This window comes from Saccopteryx leptura, chromosome 3 (genome assembly GCF_036850995.1).
Source record: "Saccopteryx leptura isolate mSacLep1 chromosome 3, mSacLep1_pri_phased_curated, whole genome shotgun sequence".
In the NCBI taxonomy this organism is placed as follows: Eukaryota; Metazoa; Chordata; class Mammalia; order Chiroptera; family Emballonuridae; genus Saccopteryx; species Saccopteryx leptura.
The window spans coordinates 282,984,413-283,009,525 of record NC_089505.1 but is presented as its reverse complement, the minus strand read 5'-3'; the positions used below and the strand labels follow the sequence as shown (position 1 = coordinate 283,009,525).

Below are 25,113 nucleotides of genomic sequence, written 5' to 3'. Positions count from 1 at the left end.
GAAGGCTATAGAATATACCTATTGTATCAGGTATATGAAAAAGACTTATGTTGAGAAAATGCTAGAAAAAATATACCAGCTATTAGAAATGATTATTTTTCTGTAGTATGATCCAAATTGTTTGGGGTGTTGTAGATTTTTTTTTCCATTTCCACATAATTTACAGTGGGCAAATATTAGTTTTATCGTCAGAACAAAGGCCAGTCAGATGAATTATATCAACTTCAGGATGAAACTGGCATTGTGTTACAGGAGAGGCCAATAAAGGAGTCTGCAGCCTCCTTAAAAATACTTCTTTCCTCAGAAACATTTTATACACACACACACACACCATTTTTCAGATAGAAATATGCCTGATCAGTATGCTAATTAGCTGAATTGTGATTACAGTATACATATATCAAAACATCAAACTGTATACCTTAAATTATATACAATTATGTTAAACACAAGTAAACAATTGTGTACATATATGCGATTATACATAATTATCCAATTATTTAAAATATATACAATTTCTTTGTGTTTAAAAACAAAAACTTTTAGCTGTTTTTTCAAAAATGTGGATATATGTTCTTGTAGATATTTGACTTGAGCGAGCAGACTGAAGAGTATTTCTTAAAGCACTTGTGTCCCAAGGTGAAGAGTGCAGTCACATCATGGACTTAGCAGTCCATTCTCCCCTCGTTCAGGGCTACCCTGCTACCCTCAGCGACCCACCTGCACTCAGAGCCATGGCCTTTCCCACACTTATTCACGGCAGCTCCTCTTTGATTTTGCTATTAATAGTGAGTAAAGTGATATAAAAATGTTAGCTTTTGTAAATATTCTTAGAGTGGTACAATGACATAATAGATGTCATTTATAGATGATCGTTGGCTAAAATAGTTACTGTCCATTCTGAAGTCATTTATGTGCCTACCCGCTTTATTAAACACATCTAAAAGATACTCCAACCGCTGTGCCCTGCGATGCACACAAATGTGTAATACATATACTGTCTTGGTCATCAGGGATCTTCTCATTGTTAACCTCAGTGTAGAAAAGAAAAATTGCAGTGTGACAATGCAATTCACTAGTGTTTTTCTATGTAATGTATTTCTATTTTCCAATGTCAAAATATTCTTAATTTGTGCCTTTTTAACAATGACTGACTTCAGTGGATAGGACCTCTTGCAAACTAGCTTTGTAGAGGTTCAGTTTGGCTGGATAAATGTAATTTCCTCATTTCAACGCAGCTGTGTAAGGACTAACAAATTGAAGTTACTTAGCTTCAACTGAACTGCAGAGCTAATAAGAAAATGGAAGTAGCTGTGCTATATGAAGATGTTAAAAGAGCTTAATTTGAGTTTGGCAGAAAGACAGGGCTAACATCTGCTATCACATGTTTGCAGCATAAATATTTCTTTCTAGGAAACAAGTTAACATTGAAATTTCATTTTCATGAAGCATTTGTAGGTGCTCTCCTCCAAGTAAAATAATCTGAAACCATCTCTGGGGGAAACATATAAATAGTCTTTGAATTAAAATGGGTTTGCAGCTTTGGAGCTCCACTATAATCAGTAGTCAAGAGTAGAATAAGAAGACTGTTTTGTCTCAAATATAATTTAAATCAAAATATAGGTGTTCCCATTGGTTTGATATGAGAGCCAAACATATAGGTTGAGAGAGTGTTGTGATCAGTACTCTTAGGAATGTTATGCAATGATTCTTTTCCCCTAAAACACAAAAGAGGTTAATGTTGTCCCTCCTACTTTCTCCCATAAGTTGAAGAAAGGGATTGAATAATGAGTCAAAAACAAAATCAGCTCCACATTGCCTAGTGATGATATCTTTATGATAGTGAGATTAGGAAACTTCTCAGATTTTGTCAGACACCCTTTGACAAGTAATAATTATAAAGTGAGCCACATATTTGCAGGAAATAAATGTGATATTTCCCCCTCTTAACAGTTGAGTTGGTGGCTTGCAACATTATTGGCATGCTTTTTACAAATAAATTATACATTTCAGCATATAAATTCTTGATTTAGTGTATTGTCTGAACAGCTCAAGGATAGGTTGGAAAATGAAACTTATTTCTCTGGCAAATATTTGCAAAGTGGAAACATCTGTTTCAATTGTTGTGGGACAATTTATGCTCATTGTGGGGCAGTTAGGAAGCCAGGGAATTTTGTAAACCTTTCCATAAGGTAATCTTTGACGCTTCTTCCTGTTCTTCCCAAATTTTCTCCATGGACCTTGCAGACCAGCAGAAATTATTCTTTGACTTCATGACTGCCTTTGCGGAAACCTTTGTAATTATCATTGCCCAAACATTATAAAGCTATTTGCTCATCAGATCTTTTCTAAAACTTATAATTAACCCCTTTAGAGAAACATTTGTCCAACTAGTGCAATTGAAGCAGTAATCCAAACAACTGCCAACAAACAAAAGCCCTGGGCCAGATAGCTTCACCAAATAATTTTACCAAACATTCAAAGAAGAACTAACACCTGTCCTTCTCAATCTATTCCAAAAATTTCAAAAAGAGGAAAGACTCCTAAGCTCATTTACAAGGCGAGCATTATCCTCATTCCAAGACCAAATAAAGAAACTACAAAGAAAACAAAATTATAGACCAGTATCCCTGATAAACATAGATGCTAAAATCCTCAACAAAATAGTAGCAAACTGGACTCATCAATACATTTAAAAGATCATACCTCAAAATTGAGTGGGATTTATTCCAGGGATGCAAGGTTGATACAATATCTGCAAATCAATAAACATGATAAACCTCATAAACAAAATGAAGGATAAAAATCACATGATCATATCAATAGATGCAGAAAAAGCATTTGATAAAACCCAGCACCCATGTATGATAAAAAAATAAACTCTCAGCAAAGTCAGAAGAGAAGGAACATACCTCAACACAATGAATGCCTTATGTGACAAACTCACAGCCAACATCATACTCAATGGGCAAAAATGAAAAGTATTTCTTTTAAGATCAGGAACAAGACAGGAATGTCTGATTTCACTACTCTTATTCAGCATAGTACTGGAAGTCCTAGCCACAGCAATCAGACAAGAAGAAATAAAGGCATCCAAGTTACAAAGGAAGAAGTAAAACTGTCATTATTTGTATATAGAGAACCCTAAAGATTCCACCAAAAAACTATTAAATTGATAAATGAATTTAGTAAAGTGGGAGGGTACAAAAAAAATGTCCAGGAGTCAGTTGCATTTTATACATCAATAATGAACTATCAGAAAAGGAAACTAAAAAAACAGTTCCACATACAGATGCATCAAAAAAAATAAATAGCCTGACCTGTGATGGTGCAGTGGATAAAGCGTTGACCTGGAATGCTGAGGTTGCCAGTTCAAAACCCTGGGCTTGCCTGGTCAAGGCACATATGGGAGTTGTAGCTTCCTGCTCCTCCCCCCTTCTCTCTGTCTCTCTTTCTCTCTCTCTCTCTCTCTCTCCCTTCTAAAATGAATAAATAAATAAAAATAATTAAAAAATAAATAAATAAACAAAATATCTAGGAATCAATTTATCCAAGAATGTAAAAGATCTGTACTTAAAAAACTATAAGACACTAAAGAAAGAAATGAAAGAAAGTACAAATAAGTGGAAGCATATACTGCGTTCATAGATAGCAAGAGTTAACATCATTGAAATGTGCATACTTTCCAAAGCACTCTATAGATTCAGTGCAATTTCTATCAAAATAACAATAGTGTATTTCACAGAACTAAAACAAAGATTCCAAAAATGTATGTATATGGAACCATAAAAGACCCCAAATAGCCACAGCAATCTTGAGAAAGAACAAAGTTGGAGAGATCACAATACCTGACATCCAACTAAACTATAAGGTCATAGCAATCAAAACAGCATGGTACTGGCATAAAATGGAAATATAGATTAATGTATCAGAATAGAAAGCCCAGTAATAAACCCATGCCATTATGGTCAATTAATATTTGATAAAAGAGGCAAGAACATACAATGGAGTAAAGATAGCCTATTCAGTAAATAGTGTTAGGAAATTAAACAGATATGTGCAAAAAAGATGAAACTGGACCACCTTCTTACACCATACAAAAATAAACTCAAAATGAATTAAAGACTTAAATGTTAGACTCACAACCACAAAAATCCTAGAAGAGAACATAGGCAATAGAATCTTGAACATTCCTTGTAGCAATATTTTTTTCTGATATATCTCCTCGGGCAAGGAAAACATGAAAAAATAAACAAATGAGACTAAATCAAACTAAAAAGTTTTTTCACAGTAAAGAAAACCATCAACAAAATGAAAAGCCAACCCACTGAATGCAAGAACATATTTGTCAGTGATACATCTGAAAAAGGGTTAATATCCAAAATTTATAAAGCACTCATAAAACTCAAAACCAAAAAAAAAACAAGCAAATTACATGGGCAAAGGACCTTAATAGACATTTCTCCGAAGAGGACATACAGATGGTCAATAGACATGAAAAGATACTCAACATCACTAATCATCAGAAATAAATGCAAATGAAAACCACAATGAGATATCACCTCACATCTGTCAGAATGGCTTTCATTTATACATCAACAAACAAGTGTTGGCAAGGATGTGGAGAAAAGGGAACCTTCATGAACTATTGCTGAGAATGCAGATTGGTCCAGCTACTGTGGAGAGCAGTATGGAGTTACCTCAAAAGATTAAAAATGGAACTGCCTTATGACTTGGTGATTCCACTTCTGGGAATATATTCAAAGAAACCAAAACAGTAATTTGAAACAATATATGCACCCCTGTGTTCATTGCAGTGTTATTTACAGTAGCTAAGATTTGGAAACAGCCCAGTGTCCATCAGTAGATGAGTGAATAAAAAAGCAGTATTACATTTGCACAGTGGAATACTCCTCCGCCATAAAAAAGAAAGAAATCTTACTTTTTGTGATGGTATGGATGGACCTGGAAAGCATTATGCTAAGGGATACAAGCCAGTTAGAGAGAGACAAAAACCATATGATTTCACTTAGATAAGGAATCTAATGAACAAAATAAACTAACAAGCAAAATAGAAGCCGACTCATAGATATGGAGAACAGACTGACAGCTGTGGGGGGGGGGAGCGTAGGAGGACTGGGGGAAAAAGGTGAAGGGATTAAGCAAAAGGAAAGGAAGGAGGGAGGGAGGGAGAGAGGGAAGGATGGAGGAGAGGGAGAGAGAGAGAGAGAGGGAGAGAGAGAGAGAGAGAGAAAACCTTATAGACACAGACATCAGCATGGTGATTACCAGAAGGTGAGGGGGTGGGGGGAAGGAGAAGAGGGGTTAACGTGGGATAAATGGTGATGGAAGGAAAATTGACTTGAGATGGTGAAAACATATGCAATATACAAATAATGTATTATAGAAGTATATACCTCTGAAATCTGTTTAATTTTATTAACCAATGTCATCTCAATAAATTTACTTTAAAAAGAGACATTTATCCCTGAAGCACATTACGAATGTCATTACAGCCTCACTAAACTGTGTATGCTGATGGAAAATGAATTCGTTTTTATGTACATTCATCACACTTTATTATTTCTAGGCTCTATTTATTATTTATTTTGAGTAATTACATGGTTAGGAAAAAAACCCTAAAGGCTCATTTTCATGTTTTGCCAAAAGCGTTTTTTGGGTTTTTTTTCATTTATAAATAGAAATATGACAGATATACCAAACTCTTAAATCCACCGTTGGTCTTGTTGCTGAGATGAGTAGAGTGTTTGGTTTTCATTGGCGTTTCATTTTGGCTCTTTTTCCAAATCCTAAATGGACTCTAGTGAAAAAAACAAAACAAAACAGAATAAGGTCCTCGACCTAGTGAAGGTGAACTTGTTTTAGGGGCACCTGTAGTAGGAAAGGGCAGGGTGGTCCTGAGAACCCTGGGGGGATTTGATGGGGTTTATGAAGGACACATAGAGGAGTCTGGGGGGAGCAGTCCTTTGATCTCTTTGGAAACCAAAATGCTGAAGATACGACATCTCTGTTTTCTGGAATTCCACAGAGGCCAGTAATTCGTGTTTCCTGTGTGAGACTTTGCCATATTTCCAGGGTTTACATCGATAACAGTCTAATCCAAGAAACGTATGTTTTCACATAAACTGATCCATTCTCTGGGAACAGTCTCACACACCTATGTGTGAATGATCTCTTCAAACAATAGAAAGCATCATGTCTTTTCCCTTAAAAAAAAAAAAACAAGGAAAAAGCAGAAAGCTTTTCTTGTTCTTCCAGACAGTACCCTTAGGACTCACCTCTCCATGTAATAATCCATGGTGGAGAATGAAAATTTAATAGAAGAGGAGGGAAAGTGTGGGAAGAGGCGGTAGGAGACATGGTTTTTAAAGTTTTAGATAAGGAGTACTAGTAATTTATTTTTACCATAAGAAGGGTGATGATGAACTTCTGATGACTGGTGAAGAGAAAGCAGCAGAGATGTTTTGAAGGTGTTACGACTCTTTCTACAGAGAAGCCTAGCAAGGGGGTGAGAAGAGTCTCTGAGGTCAGACTGAGGAAAGTTACATGAATTCACATCAGGTGAAAAATGGGACAAACAGTGTAGAAATCACACATATTTTAGTAAATGTCCCTTAGTCCTTCGATGTATCTCTTAGTACCCTCTAGTGGTGTCCGAGGAGCATTTCCTTACATAGGGTAGCGTCCTGCCAACGGGGATCAACATTTTCAGTCTGCAGCTTGGTATGCTTGTTAATCTACAAAGTAGTCAGCTAAAGATCCTCTAACATGCCTCATAAGCATGATTTCAGCCTTTCAGCTTCTCTTTGAGATACTAGATTGGAAGGAGAGGCCATGAATATTCATTTCATTTCCTAAGACTAAGGAGTTACAATTCTTAAGAATGTTTTATGTCTTAGAGCTGATTTATGAAACTTTTAAATATGGCCAACTGGGGCATAAGAATGTATCTCATTCGGATTAAGCATCACACATTTTTGAAGACTTTTGTTTACACATGTAAAAATTCCATTCTGATATGCCTTGAAAAGTGACAAATATTTGGTAATCAACAAATTAGTATGTGTGGTTGATGGGGCAGTGAGGACTGATCAAGCATTTCATGCAAACCCCAGCCTTTTGCTTTGTTACTGAATTTGGTTTTTTTCTTCTTTGTAATTATGATCAATATGTCATTTCTGTCTTAAGAAAATGGCAGTGAAGAGTATAAAGAAAAAGATCAGTAATTACAAAGAAAACCAAGAAGTGTAAATAGCAATTTTCAAAGAAAGCTACCACAATATGGATTAGATGGTTAGAAGTGTGCTTTTCACACAATTCTACTAAAGAATTCCTATAAACAGAGAAGAGAACTTTTACCTGAGGGTCTAGGAATATAACCTGAAGATCACCTTTCACCTTCAGATTTTTGTGACACATAGACATGATGATTTTTAAGGGGAGATTATAAAGTTTCTGATAAAAAATTATACAAACTCTTTGTAGAAATTTTGAAAAATACAGAGAACTATAAAGAAAAAACTATAATTCCCCTAATCGCTGGATTTATTTCCCTACAATCTTCCTTTTAGTGTATTTGGTAATTTATATGATATCTAAATTACAATTTATACCCAACTATATTTTGTAACAAGTGAACATTTTCCAATCCTGTTATTGATTATATAATAATCTATGCTATATATGTATCAAAATTCATTTCTGTTAAATTGCCCATCACTAAAGTTTAAGTAACAATGTTAATTGCCCACGTATTTTAGCTTTTTGAATTATTTTATTTTTTATGTCATGTTATATTATACTGAGTGTAAACAAATCTGTTCTTCTGAAGTGATTAGCATAAATTGGCTCACTAAAGATATCACTAATTTAGAAATGTGTGGTTTTCTCAGACCTCCAAGTGATTTTTGTATAAAATACTACAGCTCTGCATTCATATGCTTTCTTTTCAAGTCAAGCAAGTTTTCAAGTGACTTGCATCTTGTGTCTTAAAGTCACAGTACAGTGAACACCACTTGATGAACTGTGAAGAAATGTGGTTTGGGTTTTGAGAGCAACCTCAAGCCCATTTGGGTCATTTCCATAGTGAGCCTTTGCTAAGGCACTGTTTGCTATATCTTTCTTCTGCAGAATGGATAGTGGGTTATTGGTGACAGTAGCACAGTTGTTGTTCTTCTCATTCAAATTACAAACCCCTCCAACAAAGCTGTGCTTTAACCTGTCATGTTCAAGGTCCCTGTCTTCTTACACTGGGCCATTTGGGCTCTTCTGTGAAAGCATGTGTTTTAAGCATTGTTTACTATGTGATGACAGTGAGCTAATTGCTATTGTTGTAAATGTGCTGTTTTGTTGTTGTTGTATATTCTTATATGACTTCCATAGTAACAACAGTAATAAAGATGATAATGGCTAAGTTTTATTGAGCACAGATAATGTGCCAGGCATTGGTCTACATGCATTAAGTTACCCCCTTTGACCCTGACAATCTGAAGTTGGTACTTTGATTATTCCCATTTTATACATGCAGGAAAGTGAAGCATAGAATCTTTGATTATCCTGCCCCTGTGTGACAGAGTTAGGAAAGGACAGCAAAATTGGTACCCATACCATCTCCAAGATTGGACTTTTTTTTTTTTATTATAATTTTATTTTTTTAATGGGGCGACATCAATAAATCAGGTTACATATATTCAAAGATCAACAAGTCCAGGTTATCTTGTCTTTCAATTATGTTGCATACCCATCACCCAAAGTCAGATTGTCCTCTGTCACCTTCTATCTAGTTTTCTTTGTGCCCCTCCCCCTCCCCCTTTCCCTCTCCCTTTCCCCCCTCCCCCCGTAACCACCACACTCTTATCAATGTCTCTTAGTTTCACTTTTATGTCCCACCTACGTATGGAATAATGCATTTCCTGGTTTTTTCTGATTTACTTATTTCACTTCATATAATGTTATCAAGATCCCACCATTTTGCTGTAAATGATCCGATGTCATCATTTCTTATGGCTGAGTAGTATTCCATAGTGTATATGTGCCACATCTTCTTTATCCAGTCATCTATTGACGGGCTTTTTGGTTGTTTCCATGTCCTGGCCACTGTGAACAATGCTGCAACGAACATGGGGCTGCATGTGTCTTTACGTATCAATGTTTCTGAGTTTTTGGGATATATACCCAGTAGAGGGATTGCTGGGTCATAAGGTAGTTCTATTTTCAGTTTTTTGAGGAACCACCATACTTTCTTCCATAATGGTTGTACTACTTTACATTCCCACCAACAGTGTATGAGGGTTCCTTTTTCTCCACAGCCTCTCCAACATTTACTATTACCTGTCTTGTTAATAATAGCTAATCTAACAGGTGTGAGGTGGTATCTCATTGCAGTTTTGATTTGCATTTCTCTAATAACTAAAGAAGATGAGCATCTTTTCATATATCTGTTGGCCATTTGTACTTCCTCCTGGGAGAAGTGTCTGTTCATGTCCTCTTCCCATTTTTTTATTGGATTGTTTGTTTGTTTGTTGTTGAGTTTTATGAGTTCTTTGTATATTTTGGATATTAAGCCCTTCAAGATTGGACTTCTGACCACTGCCCTACCCCTGCTATATATTCTTCCTCTCCTTACAAAGGGTTATCAAAAGCAGACTATTTTAGGGAAGTAAATCATCTCAGTAGGCCACCCCTGAGTCCTCAGGTCCCTTTGGTAATTAGGCCCCTTTTTCTGGCCCTCACCCACCAAGGACTCCTATATCCGGTCTCTGTCACAGCGTCTGTCTACCAGTGGAGTAAGGACCCACGGCTCACTGCTCAGGCTCTGCGGAAGAAGCGAGTCTCAGCAGGAATCAGTAGAAGAGTATGGGAGGAATTTAGCAGAGAAGATTTGAAAGAAGATTCCATTTTATCAGTATAAATATAAATAAATAAATATAAATAAAATTGGTAAAATTCTATTTTAACAATATGCTCATGTTGGAATTGGCAAATTAAGAGTGAAGTCACACCCGGAACTTTTGCTTTGATTAGAAGTGGTACATCTTTCTTGAGGACTACAGAGAAATTTTGGAGGAGGTTGAACAAAGTTGGTGGAACTTGAATTTAGCCTGCTAGCGAATGCCAAGTTGCCATGCATTTCTTATCAGGATAAATCACATGATGATTCAAAGTCCATCATTTAAGATGAATTTGGGTGGATAGACATTCTTTGATAGGCCGTCCTAGAAGTTAGGAAGAATTAATTGATTATCTTAAAACTTACAACATGGCTTCTTTCTGAGTTTCTACCCACTTTGTTCCATCTTAGATGTTGTTTCATTAGGGATTATTGATGACCTTAGGTGGGCCCTAATGGATCACTTATAAAGTAACCAAATGAACTTATACTTGATATCAGAGGTGGTCACCTTTTGTCTTTTATTTCATACCTGGTGATAAGCTAATCAGGAAACAGAAAGTGAGGGTTTACAAATAGCAATGAAATCTTTATGTTTATATCTGTTTTTTCCCCACATTTATTTATTTTTAAAGAAATCAATGAATGCACTGTGAACCCTGATATCTGTGGAGCAGGACACTGCATTAACCTGCCAGTGAGGTTTACCTGTATCTGCTACGAGGGCTACAAGTTCAGTGAGCAACAGAGGAAATGTACTGGTAAGCGATACTTTGATTGACGAAATGACTAAATATCAAATATTTGCACAGTAAGAACTCTTTCCTATAGTTATCCTGGGCAGATGTTCCTGTGCTTAATATTGAAAAGCTTTTATTCCTGGGCTAAGGATGCTCAGAAAGAGGTTTGCTAAATGCATGGAAAACTCTTACCTCTTGGTTCAATACTGCCTGCCTTGCCAAGTGTAATGCAATTACAGAAAGGTGAAGTGATTTACAAAAGTGTTTCAGGTAAAGTATCTAAAATAAAGAGTTCCAAAAATAGCCAGCTACAAACGTATATTTAGCAGAATCAAATTAATATTGATAAATCCTGCAATGAAGAATTGTATTCTCTAAGTGCATAAAATCCCATTTCTAACAGAGATTTTCTAAATTGAAAATCAGTTAATGCTGACACAAAGTTATTGATGGGTGTTCTTTGGAAAAATGTTTCTCAAAAAGAGCTGTGATGGTGTCAAATAAATCATTTTAATATGTTAACACTAAATTTAGTTTTTGGAGGCGAAGGGTTATATGGTGAATAAAAACATCAAAGATATAGCTGATTAATACTACTGTAATATACTAAATACCATTAAACAAGATTTGTGACTTTTGCTGTTTGATTTTGTATATATACATATATTAGGGGGGCATCCACCTGTTCATAATAGGGCTGTTTTTCTTGTATTTGTATACACTGTATGTATTGTTAGAACCATAAAGTATCACGTTGAAAGGGCTCCACCTGTGTTTAAATGGGAGAGTCCCTGTCACAACACTTCCCAGCCTGGAAGTGGCACAAGGAATTCCAGAGCATAGATGACTCCAGGTATCAGCGAGGCCCATTAGCGTTGACCTGACATCTATCTCTGTGGCTTTAGCTTTTGAAGCAGTACCCAATGCGTATTTCCTCTTCCCAGTCACCGCTTTGCAAGTGTTTGAGGAGAACAGTCACGTCTCCTTGTCATTAGCTATAAAGGTCTGTGGGACACGGGGAGCATATTGGTTATTTCATGAACCAGGAGACAGAATTTCATGCTGAAGTACACTAATCTTTTATCCGTAATTATCTTAACAGATATTGATGAATGCACGCAGACCCCACACCTCTGCTCCCAGGGGCGCTGTGAAAACACGGAGGGGAGTTTCCTGTGCATTTGCCCGGCAGGATTTATGGCCAGCGAGGAGGGAACTAACTGCATAGGTAATGGGGGTGTTCTCCCTGATCATCGCTTCCCAAATCTGGGCTGTGAACTCCCTACCCCTCAGTTCAGTGCTTATTCAGACAATGCAGAAGTTTTTATTAAATATCTGCTAAGACATAGTCATCTGCTAGATACTGAAAGATATAAAAGTAGGAATTTTTTTCTCCAACACTCTTTTGCATTTAAAAGTTCTTTTCAATTACAGTTGACATTCAACATTATATTAGTTTCAGGCATACAGCATAGTCATTAGACTTTTATAAAACTTGCAACATGATCTCCCTGATAAGTCTGTTTCCCACCCGGCACCATGCATAGTTATTAGCATATTATTTCTGCAATACTTTAAAGTGGAGAGTATCAAGTGTGTGCAAAGACCTGAGGTGTTAAATGTTTCTTTTGGATCCCACAGAAATCAAAACCACTCCATTCTAAAGCAGGCCATTGTAGAAATCAGTTACTTCATTCTTAAATTCAGAGGAAACTGGGAGATGGGAGATGTTTGAAGTTACATTTTGGGGACTAAAATGCAACCATTTTTTCCTGTTTGATGTAGATGTTGATGAGTGCCAGAGGCCAGATGTGTGTGGGGAAGGTCACTGCATCAACACCGTGGGGGCCTTCCGGTGCCAATACTGTGACAGCGGATACCGCATGACCCCGGGAGGACACTGTGAGGGTGAGTTGGCCGAGAGAACGGGGGGAGTATGCCTGCTCCTCAGCGCTGAGTGAACCTGACAGAAATTCAGGGCTGGGGTGAGGACTTGGGGCTGGTGGGCCCCTGCCTTACCTTCACCTCCAGGCGTTTGTGCCCGCCACCACCTCATCCACCTTTTTCTGCCTCCTGGAGTCACAGCCTCTTTGTCTCCCTGCAGTGGCTCCGTCCGGATTATTTTCTACCCTTATGCTCTTTCTTAAGCACTACAGTATCCTCCTTCCCTGGTATTCCAAGTGATAGCACCTTGGAACAATTACTTGCGGAGTTAGTACAAACCCAGACTTAATTACAGTGTCTGGACCGTTCATCTGAGGACATGGTGCAGGTGTAACCACTACTGATGTTGGTTGTTGTTGTTTGACCTTTTCACTGTGGTCTGTGTCTTTGTCTCCACTTGTTTCTTTTACATACGTTTTGGGACTTGCTTGCAGACTCTCGACAGAAGCTCTGTCTGACCAACTCCCAAGTCAAATTCCAACTGCACTAGATACAAGTTTCTTAATTCTGGACCACATCTGCGAGTTCGCTCTCCTTACAAAAATGTTTTGAAAACTTTTTACAGCATGGTCAAAATGATTAACCATTTAATACAGCCTCATGTTTGGGTCCAAATGGCACACAGGTTCTTTTTGAAACCGTTTAATTATTTTCATGAAGAAACCAGCATTACCCTGATATCAAAACCAGACAAAGACACGACAGAAAAAGAAAATTACCCTGAACTTCCTGCCATGGAAACGACGAGGACAATGGAGCGGGGCTGTCTGAGAAAGTGTTTGAGGACCCCAAGCGGGGACAGTGCTGGTTCCGCGGGGTTCCCTGCCTCGCTGCCCGAGGATCAGCCCCTTTCCAACATGGCTGGGCTCTGCGAGCGAGGGAGGGTGGACAGGTCGGGGCAGGACACACTCAGCTGTCCCTTGGCTTCTTCCGCATGTTGATTTTCTTCACAATTCTGATGCTCCAGACCTGGAGGGAGAGCTAATTAGACATTTTTTGGCAGCCTGCCCCTGCCCCCTGCTGGCCTCTTGCTTTGGCCCCTTTGGTTCTAATCGAAGGAGAAGTGGGAACGGTTTATGTTACTGGGTTTCTGATCAACCCAGATCAGAACCACACTCTGAACTCTCCCCTGCCGGCCGAGGGACATGGTGGAGTGCAGGTGGAAAGTGTTCCTGCTCTCCTCTTTCCGGGAGCTCTCTGCTCAGCCGGGGCTGCGTGGAAACAGGTGACAGCAGAGCCTGGCGTCAGCTCAGCACCCCACGTTCAGCCGCTGGCTGCATCTGTACAGTGGCAGCCATGAAGTCAGCCTTCTTCAGCGTTGTTGGGACCGTAGATGCATGTTGCAATATCTTGTATGGTACCTGTCCTCTTATTAGTTCTGAGGATGTGTTAATTTCTTAAACTGCTCCCCATCCCTATCTCCTTTATTTTTTTATAGAACTTCTCAGTACATGCACAGTCGTGGGAGTATTTCTTTAAAAAGTCAGGGGGGAGGGGAGGGAGAGATGTGGGTTTATTTGACAGGCATTTATGTCCAAAGCAATATTCCCTAAAGAGGTCAAATATTGAGTCTTACGTTCTATGTACAGTCTCAGAATGGAAAGATAAGATATTTAAGTGAACAACTACAGCATACCGATGGAAAATGGAAAGGAGTAGAAAAGAAATTTAAAAATTATGGGAATAAATGGAAAACAGGAGACTATTCAATAATATTCAATATATGCAAATTATTTAACAGAAATATTACCAGAGTTTCCTGAGTAAGTAATGTATTATTCTATCCGCATGAAAAGGCTTGGAAGAAGAAGGATCCAAATAACATGGCTGTTTTCTAATTTTGTCATGGACCAGAACCAGAGGTCCCCGGGCTCCTGGCTCACTGTAGATTTTTCTCAGCTGTCACTAACAAAGTTGCTTTCAAACAGCGCCAGTCTCCAAGGAGCCTATTGTAGTTTACAGACATTATCTCATGCATCCTTACTTTATTCCATTAAGATATTACCAGTCAGGTAGTCACTAATTTATAGCTGAAAGAACAAGCAGACAGAGGTGAGAGCAGCAGTAAAGTCAGGGGTGTCGTCTTCTGTTGCTCCACATTGCACCTCATTTATTGGACTAGCCTATCTCAGTGACCTTCTCTGACTTAGCATTTGTAGTGTTATTTAAAAAAAAATCCCATCCAGAGAATAATGTAATGCTGTTTGGAAAGTGAAACTGGCAAGCATCATCTTTTTGTAGAACAAGAAGTCCCAGAACATCTGACCTAAAAAAACAACAAAAAACCACTGTGTGTCATTGTCTATTGGCAAGAAGTTTTTGCTGATAGGAAAAATAATTACAATGCTGACCTGGTGTTTATTCTGTTAATATCATCTTCAGCTTTTATACTTTAAGCATTTTCTTTACATACATCTAGAGGTATATGATAGGAGATAATTTTTTAAGAATTTACCAGAATGAAGACATCAAACTCTCAGGCCTGTTCTGTGTCATCAGATATTTCTTTCAAAAGAAAGACATTTCTTTCTTTATAGACATTTCTTTATATTGGACATTTAGATATTAAATCCACTCACTGAGTTCAAAATCCAACTCCAGAAAAACACTTATTTAAATGGGGCCACCACCCAAGGTGTTACCACTCATTTTCAACTGTTGAACCATCTTCTGTATCCTCCCTTCCCCCCCCCCCCACTTTGTTTTACCATCCTTAAAAATGTCTACAGCTATTGGAGTAGTTTTCTCTGCCACAGTCCCAACCATATTTAAGGTGTTCTTTTCTCCACGCATTGAAAGGAACAATGACGAATAACTTCAGTTAACTGTGACTATGAAAAGAAAGGTCTATTATTGCTAGGTGATCATATCATCATGTTTTCTGGAAAATCTTGAAGGTATGTGATGAGTTCATGCTCATCTAATTTTTTTAATTATTCAAACTCAGAATAATTTGGAGCTCATGAAGCCAAAGTGGGGATTTCCCCAGAGCATCAAGTATCTGTAGAGGAAACCTCTAGCCGGTAGATACAGTATGGCTTCCTCCTTTTCATCCCTATTCCTTGTGGGGGTTTTTTCTGGCAAGCTGCACTAGTACTTGAAAGGATTGATGTCCAGAAGGTGCCCCCGGAGAATTGGCCAGCTCCCGGAACAGAGAGTCTTAGCCCTGTCAGTTGGACAATTAGGTCCAAGGTCTCCTTGGAATGTGTGTAAATATTTCAGTCAGGGCATACCTTGCTATGTGTTATCACTGTGGGTTTAGAGACTCAGGGTATCACTTGGCCAGTTGCTGTTTTCCCCACCAGGACATGTGTTGTCTCCTCCTTCCTCACAAACTTAAGTTTTCACTTTAGTATCCTAATAAAATGTCCCTGACCTAGCTCTTTGATTTTTCAGATGTTGATGAATGTTTGAGTCCAAGTACTTGTCCAGACGAGCAGTGCGTGAATTCTCCCGGGTCTTACCAGTGTGTCCCCTGCACAGACGGGTTCCGAGGATGGAATGGGCAGTGTCTTGGTAGGTTTGGGAGAGTTCTGATCATTGTTTTATTTTTTCTGTCTGGCCTGTTTTCTGACAGAGTGGTGGAATGCCAAGTGAGCGCTTTTTCAGAATAAAAAAAAAGTCTACGTATGGAAGGTAACTACATATTATTTGGAGAAAACGCCTAAGAAAAGTTCTAATAAGTTTTAACCACGGAGAAAGGAAGGAACTGAGTTGGCATGAAGAATGTGAAATTTTACCTGTGACACATAGTTCTGGCTGAAACACGATTCCCCTTGATGAGATAAATAACCAAAACCAAACAAAATAATCACCACAAGGAGGAGAATAGTGAAAAGCAAGAGGCTTAAAATGTGAGAAAAAGCATAAGAAGAAGCTCCCGTAGATTAAACAGAATTAGGAAACATATCAATACAAACACAAACTTGCAACAGAAACAGCAGGCGCAGAAAGAGAAACCTTGATTGATTACTCGTATTCCTGATATTCATACATTTATTCATTCAATTATTTAATAATTCCTTGGTACCCACATCAGACACTGAGGAAGATGAGTGATAAATCTGCTTTGGTTCTGATTCCCTGTGCTCTAGTTTCCTCTTTCGTGGTTTCCCTGGTGTTTCTGTCCACCCTGTGCTCTCTCCTGAAAACTTGAACTCTCTGGCACTCCATGCCAGACTCTGACAATGCGAGTTAAACTTTGCATTCATTCATCCCTTCTATCCTTTTTTTTCCCACAGATTCTGAGGAACTTAGTATATATGCCCAGAATTGTACTGAGGGCCAGGATACATTTAGAAACCCCAAAAAGTGCCTTTCTCGTGACACTTACTAACTAGTGGGGAGATGGATATTCACCCAGACATCTCATAAATCCGTGCAAATGCACGGATGGTACAAGGGCTAGAAAGGAAGGTTCGGTGGTGCTACAGGTGTATGATACAATGAGTTCTCTATAGGGAAATTCTTGAGTTGATTTCTAACTGGGGAAGGGGGTGGGAAGGAGAACATTTTGGACAAAGGAGACAGCATAGGCAGTGGCTTGTAGAAAGAGGAGGTCAGGTGCTAGCAGCTGAAAGGCCAGTGTGGCTGAAGGACATAGATCAAGGAAAGATTTACTGCAAGATGAGGGGCAGAACATGCCAACCCTTCTCGGTCTGTTAAAATGTTGGCCTATTTAAGCTTACATCTCCAGGAAGACATTTTGGTATTTCAGAAAGGGTGGGATATGTATGTAGGCATGGCAAAAACACTCCCAATTTCAAAGCTTTGGACTCATCACTAGACAGCGTGAGCTGTACCTGGTACAGGTGGCCCCATGCCCTGAACCTCGTGCCCATCCCAAGAGTCTCTATTGATGGAATTGTGTGATGTTGATCTTTGGGGAGAAGAATAGATTTTTTTCATTAATTGTTTATTTAGTAAGAATTTGTTTATACAGTCTGTGCTGGTCAGAAAGTGCATTTGGTTTTAATTATCCCATTTGGCTTAAATTTTATAGTTGTCTATGAAGGTTCTATTGGTGTGCTCACTTTCACATATTGTTGCATATTATAATCCAAGAGCAGAGCCTGACCTTTACTTTAAATAACTAAAATTCACAATGGTGGTATAAACACAGTCCTGATTCATGAATTTACTAATGGAATGTGACTGATGAAATTGGCAAATGATTGCTGTTCAGTATAAATGCATTACCTGGATTGGGTAGTAATAATAAATGACTTCTCATATCTGGATGTATGCAATCAATCTAATTGTGACCACTTTGCTCCAGTTTTAGTAACAGAAAGACAGCACCTCATTTTACAGTAATTTGTCTTTGCCAGCCAGGTTAGTAGAATCACAGCAGAAATACTAAGTCACTGTGTTACTCAACCAAACTCACACACTTAGCCACTTGTTCCAAGCAATAGCATTTGTTTTTGCATTCCTAAGGTAATGCATTTCCTATTAAAAGTAGACAGTATACTTTCTCCTTCTGTTTTGGGGAAAATGTTAGGCTCTTTGTCACCTGTAGATCAAACTTCTCTGTGATACAATTGCAGTTCCATCCATTGCTGGATTGGATGTGGGCTTGTCTAAATTTCTCATGAGGGCTTTTGCAGATTTTACCAAAATGGATTTTCCATCATAACTTTTTATGGTAGTAGAGCTTTCAAATGTTGAAAAGTTGAGCGTGACAAAAAGCAGATAGATATTACCACATACCTTCCTGCTCATATTGAGCCATTGAATGGATTGGATTTTTCTATTAAACTATTGACAGTGCTCATGAATACCCAGCCATATCTTTTTGTCTGTGTTTATACAGTTTTTGTCCTCACCTTTGGACTTGTGGTTGGTACTCTAAAATACTTTCCAGAAGGGTATAGTCCTTACTTAAGCTTATCTTTGAGTTGAGCTCATTGGTAATACAATTTGATATGTATTTAGTCATTCATTTAACAATTGAGTGCCTACTACGAGTCAGACATTTTTCTATTAATGGATCATGGGGATCGAGAGTGAACAAAAATAAATTCCTTCTCCGCATTGCACTTCTCCTCTAGAGCCATTGTGTGTGCAAAAAAATAAGCAATCAGTGAGGTACATGGTATGTCAGACGTGATGAGGGCCATGGTGCAGAGAAAAGCAGTGAGAGAGGAGAGGGAGTGTTAGAGATTCTGTGCTCAGAGATTGGCCATTTACAAGGTGTCCCTTGCTAACCATTTGTTTTTCTCTCTAACAATTACTTGTGACTTGTGGCATTTTATATCCATTTAATTAAGATGATTTAGGATACATTGATGAGACTTTTTTTGGTCCAACTTTTAATGTATGAGAACATAAAAGATTTAAAAAATTTTCCAGAACTCACTGTTTGAAAAAAAGGCCTATGCTTGGTATTCACTGGTTGTTATCTATAGAAATAATTGCAACTACACAGGGCTGTTCTGTTTCTTATATCTTAGTAGCTGCCTTCTTCTCCACCCTCTCGCTCACTGTGTATTTTAAACTTATGTAATTAAATTTGTACATTGTTGTACATAACAGTACTCATATTTGGCATTATGCTTGGTTGTTGTTGTTTTTTTTTAACTTGTTCACCCTCATTCCGATTTGGCTCATTTTCCTGAGAAATGGTTTAATTGAGAATTGTTGTTTTGACTATTGTATTCTGCAGGGATTTGAAGCCAGTCACACACTCTGCTTCTTTCACTAACTAAACAGTGAACTTGCTGCAACCATTAATGGCATTTCTGTGTCTTCATGCCACGTATGCTGGATCTCACTGACTGATGCTTTTCCTTGATTTATGAATTAGGGCAGAAATTGTTTGGGGCAGGAACAGGTACAATATCAGCAGGTGTTGTCACTGGGAACATGCTCTTTCCTACTGGTTGGCCCACGACACACAATCCTTCATCCTCAATAGTTGGTTGTCCACTTTGGAAATATCTATCCCTCAAAATTTTCTGGCAACTCTTGTTGGCTCCTCAGTTAATGTAGCTTCTTCTTTTCAAGTTGTGGATCTTGGTGTTCTCTTGAGAGCCACTTTCATCATTCAACACTGTATTCCTTGGATCTTGCATGTAGCCTGGAGTAGTTCTGCCCGTTCGGTCCCAGCCTCTAATGACTATTTCATCACCCTGGGTTCTGTCTAGTTCCAACTGGCTGCTTCAACCAGGGCTTTTCTTGAGGGGAGCCAGCCTGACAGGTACTCAATTTACAGGTTTCTCTTGACGCATGGAGAACTCGCCTGACTCCAGCCAGACTAGAACCATTCTCCAAAGGAAATTTAACATTTAATTGTTTCAAGGCACTTTTTCAGTAACTCTGACATAAAGATAATATTCCCCTGAATTTAGACAGAGTTGGGACCATGTGACCACACTGAAGCTTAGTTTTAATATCTGTAAAATAGGGATTGAAATGCTTTCTTCGTAAGGATTATTGTCAGAATTAAGTAAGCGATACGAGTCACCTAGTAATGTGCCCAACGTAAGTGGGAAGGAGCCAATAAATGTTATAACCCTCCTTTTGCCAGCCCTGTTACCCTCTCTTTTATCTCTCTTGTCCTGAAATATAAGAAATGCAGTAACTGATACCTGTTAAATTTCATGTTGGATTTTTTCTGCATAACTGTCTTCTTTCTGGCTTTTTAAAAAAGTTCATCTTATGTAGTTTTTAACTCTTCCTATGTCATAGTTTTCTCTTATGAATTATATGTAATCTTCTATCTTACAGTTTCCTTTCAACTTCTGAGCATTTCTCTTTAGCTGAACCATACTTCTTGAGATTCGTAGTGCTTCTCTGGAGGGTCACTGATCATTCCTGACAATGTGTCAGCTTCCACAACCCTGCCATCTCCATTCTTTCATTTCACTTTCTTTGGTCACCTTCGCAAGACACAGTATTTACTACCTGGTGAGTGTATTTGCAGCTAGTATCCCTATCTATCTATCTATCTATCTATCTATCTATCTATCTATCTATCTGCCTGCCTATCTATCTATCTATCTATCTATCTATCTATCTATCTATCTATCTATCTATCTATCTATCATCTATCTATCTAATTCAGTGAGGGGAGAGGAGGCAGAGACAGAATCCCACATGCATCCTGACCAGGATCCACCCTGCAAGCCCATTAGGGGGTGATGCTCTGCCCATCTGGGGGCATTGCTCCATTGCTCAGCAGCCGAGCTCTTAACACCTGAGGCAGAGGCCATGGAGCCATCCTCAGTGCCTGGGGCCAACTTGCTCTAATTGAGCCATGCCTGCAGGAGGAGAAGAGACAGAGAGAAGTGAGAGGGGAGGGATGGAGAAGCAGATGGGTGGTTCTCCTGTGTGCCCTGACTGGAAATTGAATACGAGATGTCCACACTCCAAGCGGATGCTCTACCACTGAGCCAGCTGGACAAGCCTGCTAGTAGCCCTTTTTGAGGTGACTTTGTTGTCTCATTTATAGCTGAGTCTGTGACCGGCCGTGTGACCTGGGAACACAGATTTCTTAGATTATTATCAGAGTAATCCTTTGTCACTCCATATTTAAGTTATTGATGATTTTGTGACTCCCATCTACTTTTTCTAAATGTAGTAGGACTATGCATTTGAAGGGATTAGTACTAATCTATCCATTGACAGTGGGTTTGCCAAAGTCTTACCAAAACCAGGCTCAGAGAACTCGCATCTAAACATGGAGAGCTTCTTGTTCCTAGGAGTTCCTTTTACACTAGGATTTATCTTCAAATGTTAGGATTCACTGTTACACTTTATGGAGTAGATTCATATTCAGAGACCTATCTGGAATTGCAGCTAGTCATTCGACATTTGTTTTTTTATATAAGATGGCAACTGAGTTTATCATCTACCTTTTGCAGATATTATAAAATGTCAACATTAGACATATCCCTAAATCATTATATGCTGAAGGAGTTTCTGATCAGTTAATATATTGTTATTGGCTACCTAACTATATGTTTGCCAGGTGCCAGAGAAAATTTGAAGTTATAAAAAAAAACAAAATAAAACAGTATGTTGTAGTTATCCGGGGCTTGGGATGTGGGCTTGCCACGGGGTAGGGGAGATGTTCTTTAAGGGAACAAACCTGCAACTACTTGGTAAATAAATCCTAGACATTTCATGTACAGCATAGCAGTTCTAGACAGCAGTACTGAATTATAAACTTTAAAGAGGCAAAGTCTTAGTGTTCTCACAGCAATAAAGAAGAAATAGTAAGTACGTGATATAATAGAGGTATTAGCTAATGCTAGTGTTTTGGAATATGTAAGTGTATCAAAGCATCACTTAAACTTATAGGATGTTATATTTCAGTTACATCTCAATAAAAAACAAACTATCATACGTTTGTGAAGGAAACATGCCTGTGTGGGAATAACTACAAAAATTTCACCCTTGTGTAGTTTACAAAGGCTTTGACTTTGTTGTTTCATTTGATCCTCCTAGCAATCATCCCCATAGTACAGACAGAGAAACTGATTCCCAAATAGGTTAATAGGCTTGCTCAAGGTCATTGGTAGTAAATGGCAGAGGTAGGAGATCCCCGGTCCTGTTTCTCCAAAGTTAGTGTTGTGTTTTGTTTTATGCAGTAGCTCTGTCTCTCTCATGTCCAACCAAGAAAATTAAAGAACAAAACAATAGAATTAACATAATAAGGAAAGTTCATAGAAAGGAGAAATTTGTGTGGGCTGGAATCATTCCTTGCAAGATGCAATTAATAATAATAGCTCAGGGATTCTAGATCTGAGCTGTCACACATGCACCATGGATAGCCCAGCTGAGTCCTGCTGAAAGACAAATGTTCTCTTAGAAAGGTAAGGTAAGAAGCCAGTGATTTGGTGGGATTAGTGGATTGATATTCTGAGGCTGACCTTGGTACTCTATCTGGGATGTGCATAGCATTGGCTGTGTTCCAGTTCTGAGAAGCAGTGGTAAGTCTTTGAGGAACGTATATTTTTGTAGGCAGCTCTGCTACTGCATATTATAACTCGGTCAGAATTGACAGGCGGGCCTGAGACCCTGAGGATTTACTGTACCTTAAGTGCAGTTGAGGTGGTTCCGTCACACTGGCCTAACCAGCATCTGTCTCTCATTTGCCATGCTTGCTTTTCTGTCAAATATGTTCTCTCATCATCTTTAGTAGAAAAGACTCTGTGTAGAGAATACTTAAGGGATAATAGAAATAATGACATGTTTGGGGCAAGGAGTAATCCTAGATTTTTATGTAGCTATAGTGATGGAATAAGATGTTTTCTCCCCAGATCAAATGGTGCTCACTCATGAAGTCATGTTGGTCACTAAGGAATTAAATGAGGCTGAATGGACTCCGAAAAATAACTGGTTCACAGTGTTGACAGATTCATTTCCTTGAACGTATAGGAAGTAATGCAGGCAAACAGTTGCTGTGGAACCAATCCTGACCCACCCCAAGGAGCTGATAAGTGATGCGGGGTGGGGGGGGTGCAGTGTAGAAAGTCAGCCACTGAATACCTTCTGCGCCTCATAGGTCAGGCCCACCGGCGAGGTGTTCAGGCAGTCTGGTGTGTTCCCAGGATATTAGGAAGGGAAGTTTCAAAAGGGTTCCTGACCAGATGAAATGCACCCAAGACAATGAGAGAACTGGCAGGTGGGATGGTTGGCCAGCCGGGAGTCATATTTGTGAAATTGGAGAGTGGAAAGTTGCCAGAGAGCTGGAGAGAGATTAATGTCCTCGTTTCCCCCCAAAGAGGAAAGAAGGTGGAGTCTGGGACTAATGACCGATGAATTTCATACTGATCTTGACAAGGACTCTAGACTTCAGGATTCAGATGATGAGGTGAAATATTTTTAAAAGGAAGTGATGATCATAAGACTCAGCCAGGGTTCAGGAAGGGCACATCATGCCAGACTGACATGACTGCCTCTTCTGATAGAGTTATTAGAGGAGTAGATCAAGAAATTCTCTAGGTGTGGCGTTTCTAGTTTTCAACAGCATATCTTATAGTCTATAAGGGTTTTATAGCTGAGAAGGATCAATTTGGACTGAGCTGTAGAATAATGAGGAGGATTCATAAACTTTTGAGTTACCACATCCACAAAGTGCTGGCCTCATAACCCCCTGACAACTTCCTTACTGTGGGAGGTTTTAATTAATTCATTGAATGGCAAATGCCAACTTTTGTCCCAAAAAGCCCATTGGTAATTTTTTTTTTTTTTTTAGTTTGGAAGCCATTTTTCTCTGGACACTATTTTTTATGATAAATTTCCCTTTTGAACTTAATATATGTATATATATATAGATAGATATATATGCATTGTAAGAATTAGGGTAATATGAATCTTCTAGAAGACTGTAATCTTAGAGTAAGATGAGTTTTATCTCTAATACTGAAAACCACAGACATGACCATTGATCGGATTTGTATTTTAGAAACTCTGGCTGTAGGTTGGGTAATGGATTAGAAGAGGGCAAGACTTAAAGTAGGGAAACAAATTTTAAAACTGTAGCAATAATTCATTTGAGAGAGAATGTTAGAACAGGAATGAAATAAAGTGGGGTATTTAGAAGGCAGAATTGATATGACTTGGTAATAAATGTGGGTAATAGTAAAACATCTAGAAAGGATGTTACCCATGTTTCTGCCTTGGGCCTTTGAGTGTCTAATGGCACCATGTATTGATGTGGGAGACAGCGTAAACCAGAGGCAGTGGAAAGATCAGTTCTGGCCATGAAGACTCAGAGGTGTCTCTGGGACATCGAGTGGAGATGTCCGGTAGACTGACCAGCTAGGAGCAAGGATCTGCCGTTTAGGAGATAGGTCTGGGCTAAAGATAGCACACTAAGTTTATTTTACATCCACAAAGTGAGGCCCTATTCTAGATGCATTCTTTCTTATAGAGATTCTTTTATTACTTGAGGTATCATTGACATACAATGTTAATTAGTTTCATGTATACAACATAGTGATCCAATATTTGTATACATTGCAAAATGCTCACTATAGTAGGTCTAGTTAATGTGTCACTGTAAATAGTTACAAATTTTTTTTTTCTTGGGATGAGTTACTTTCCTGGGCTTGCCTGGTCAAGACACATATGGGAGTTGATGCCTTCTGTTCCTCCCTTCTCTCTCTCTCTCTCTCTCTTTCTCTCTCTCTTTCTCTCTCTCTCTCTCCTCTGTAAAATGAATAAATAAATAAAGTAAAAAAAAATCTACTCTCAACAACTCCCCCCCCCCTTTTCCAAGTGAGAGGAGGGGAGTTAGAGAGACAGGCTCCAGTGTGCACCCTGACCAGGATCCACCTGGCAAGCTTAGTCAGGGGCTGATGCTCTGCCCATCTGGGGCCATGTTCCCAACCGAGCTGTATTTTTAGCTCCTGAGGTGGAGGCTCCATAGTCAGCGCCGAGGCCAGTGCACTTAAAACTAATTGAGCTGTGGCTACAGGAGGGGGAGAGAGGGAGAGAGAGAGAGAGAGAGAGAGAGAGAGAAGGGGGAGGGGTGGAGAATCAGGTGGTTGCTTCTCCTGTGTGCCC

At 38.8% G+C, this 25,113-nt stretch overlaps 1 protein-coding gene across 16 annotated transcripts in view; it reads left to right on the top strand.

Annotated features, from left to right (window-relative positions):
- LTBP1 (latent transforming growth factor beta binding protein 1) overlaps positions 1-25,113 on the top strand; it is a 416,121-nt gene that overhangs the window by 288,410 nt on the left and 102,598 nt on the right. For all 16 annotated transcript variants that reach the window (XM_066378530.1, XM_066378532.1, XM_066378534.1 and 13 more), the window contains 4 exons: positions 10,546-10,671; positions 11,753-11,878; positions 12,436-12,558; positions 15,991-16,110. In XM_066378530.1, the coding sequence (XP_066234627.1) occupies positions 10,546-10,671; positions 11,753-11,878; positions 12,436-12,558; positions 15,991-16,110 (495 nt within the window). The remainder of the gene's footprint in view (positions 1-10,545; positions 10,672-11,752; positions 11,879-12,435; positions 12,559-15,990; positions 16,111-25,113) is intronic.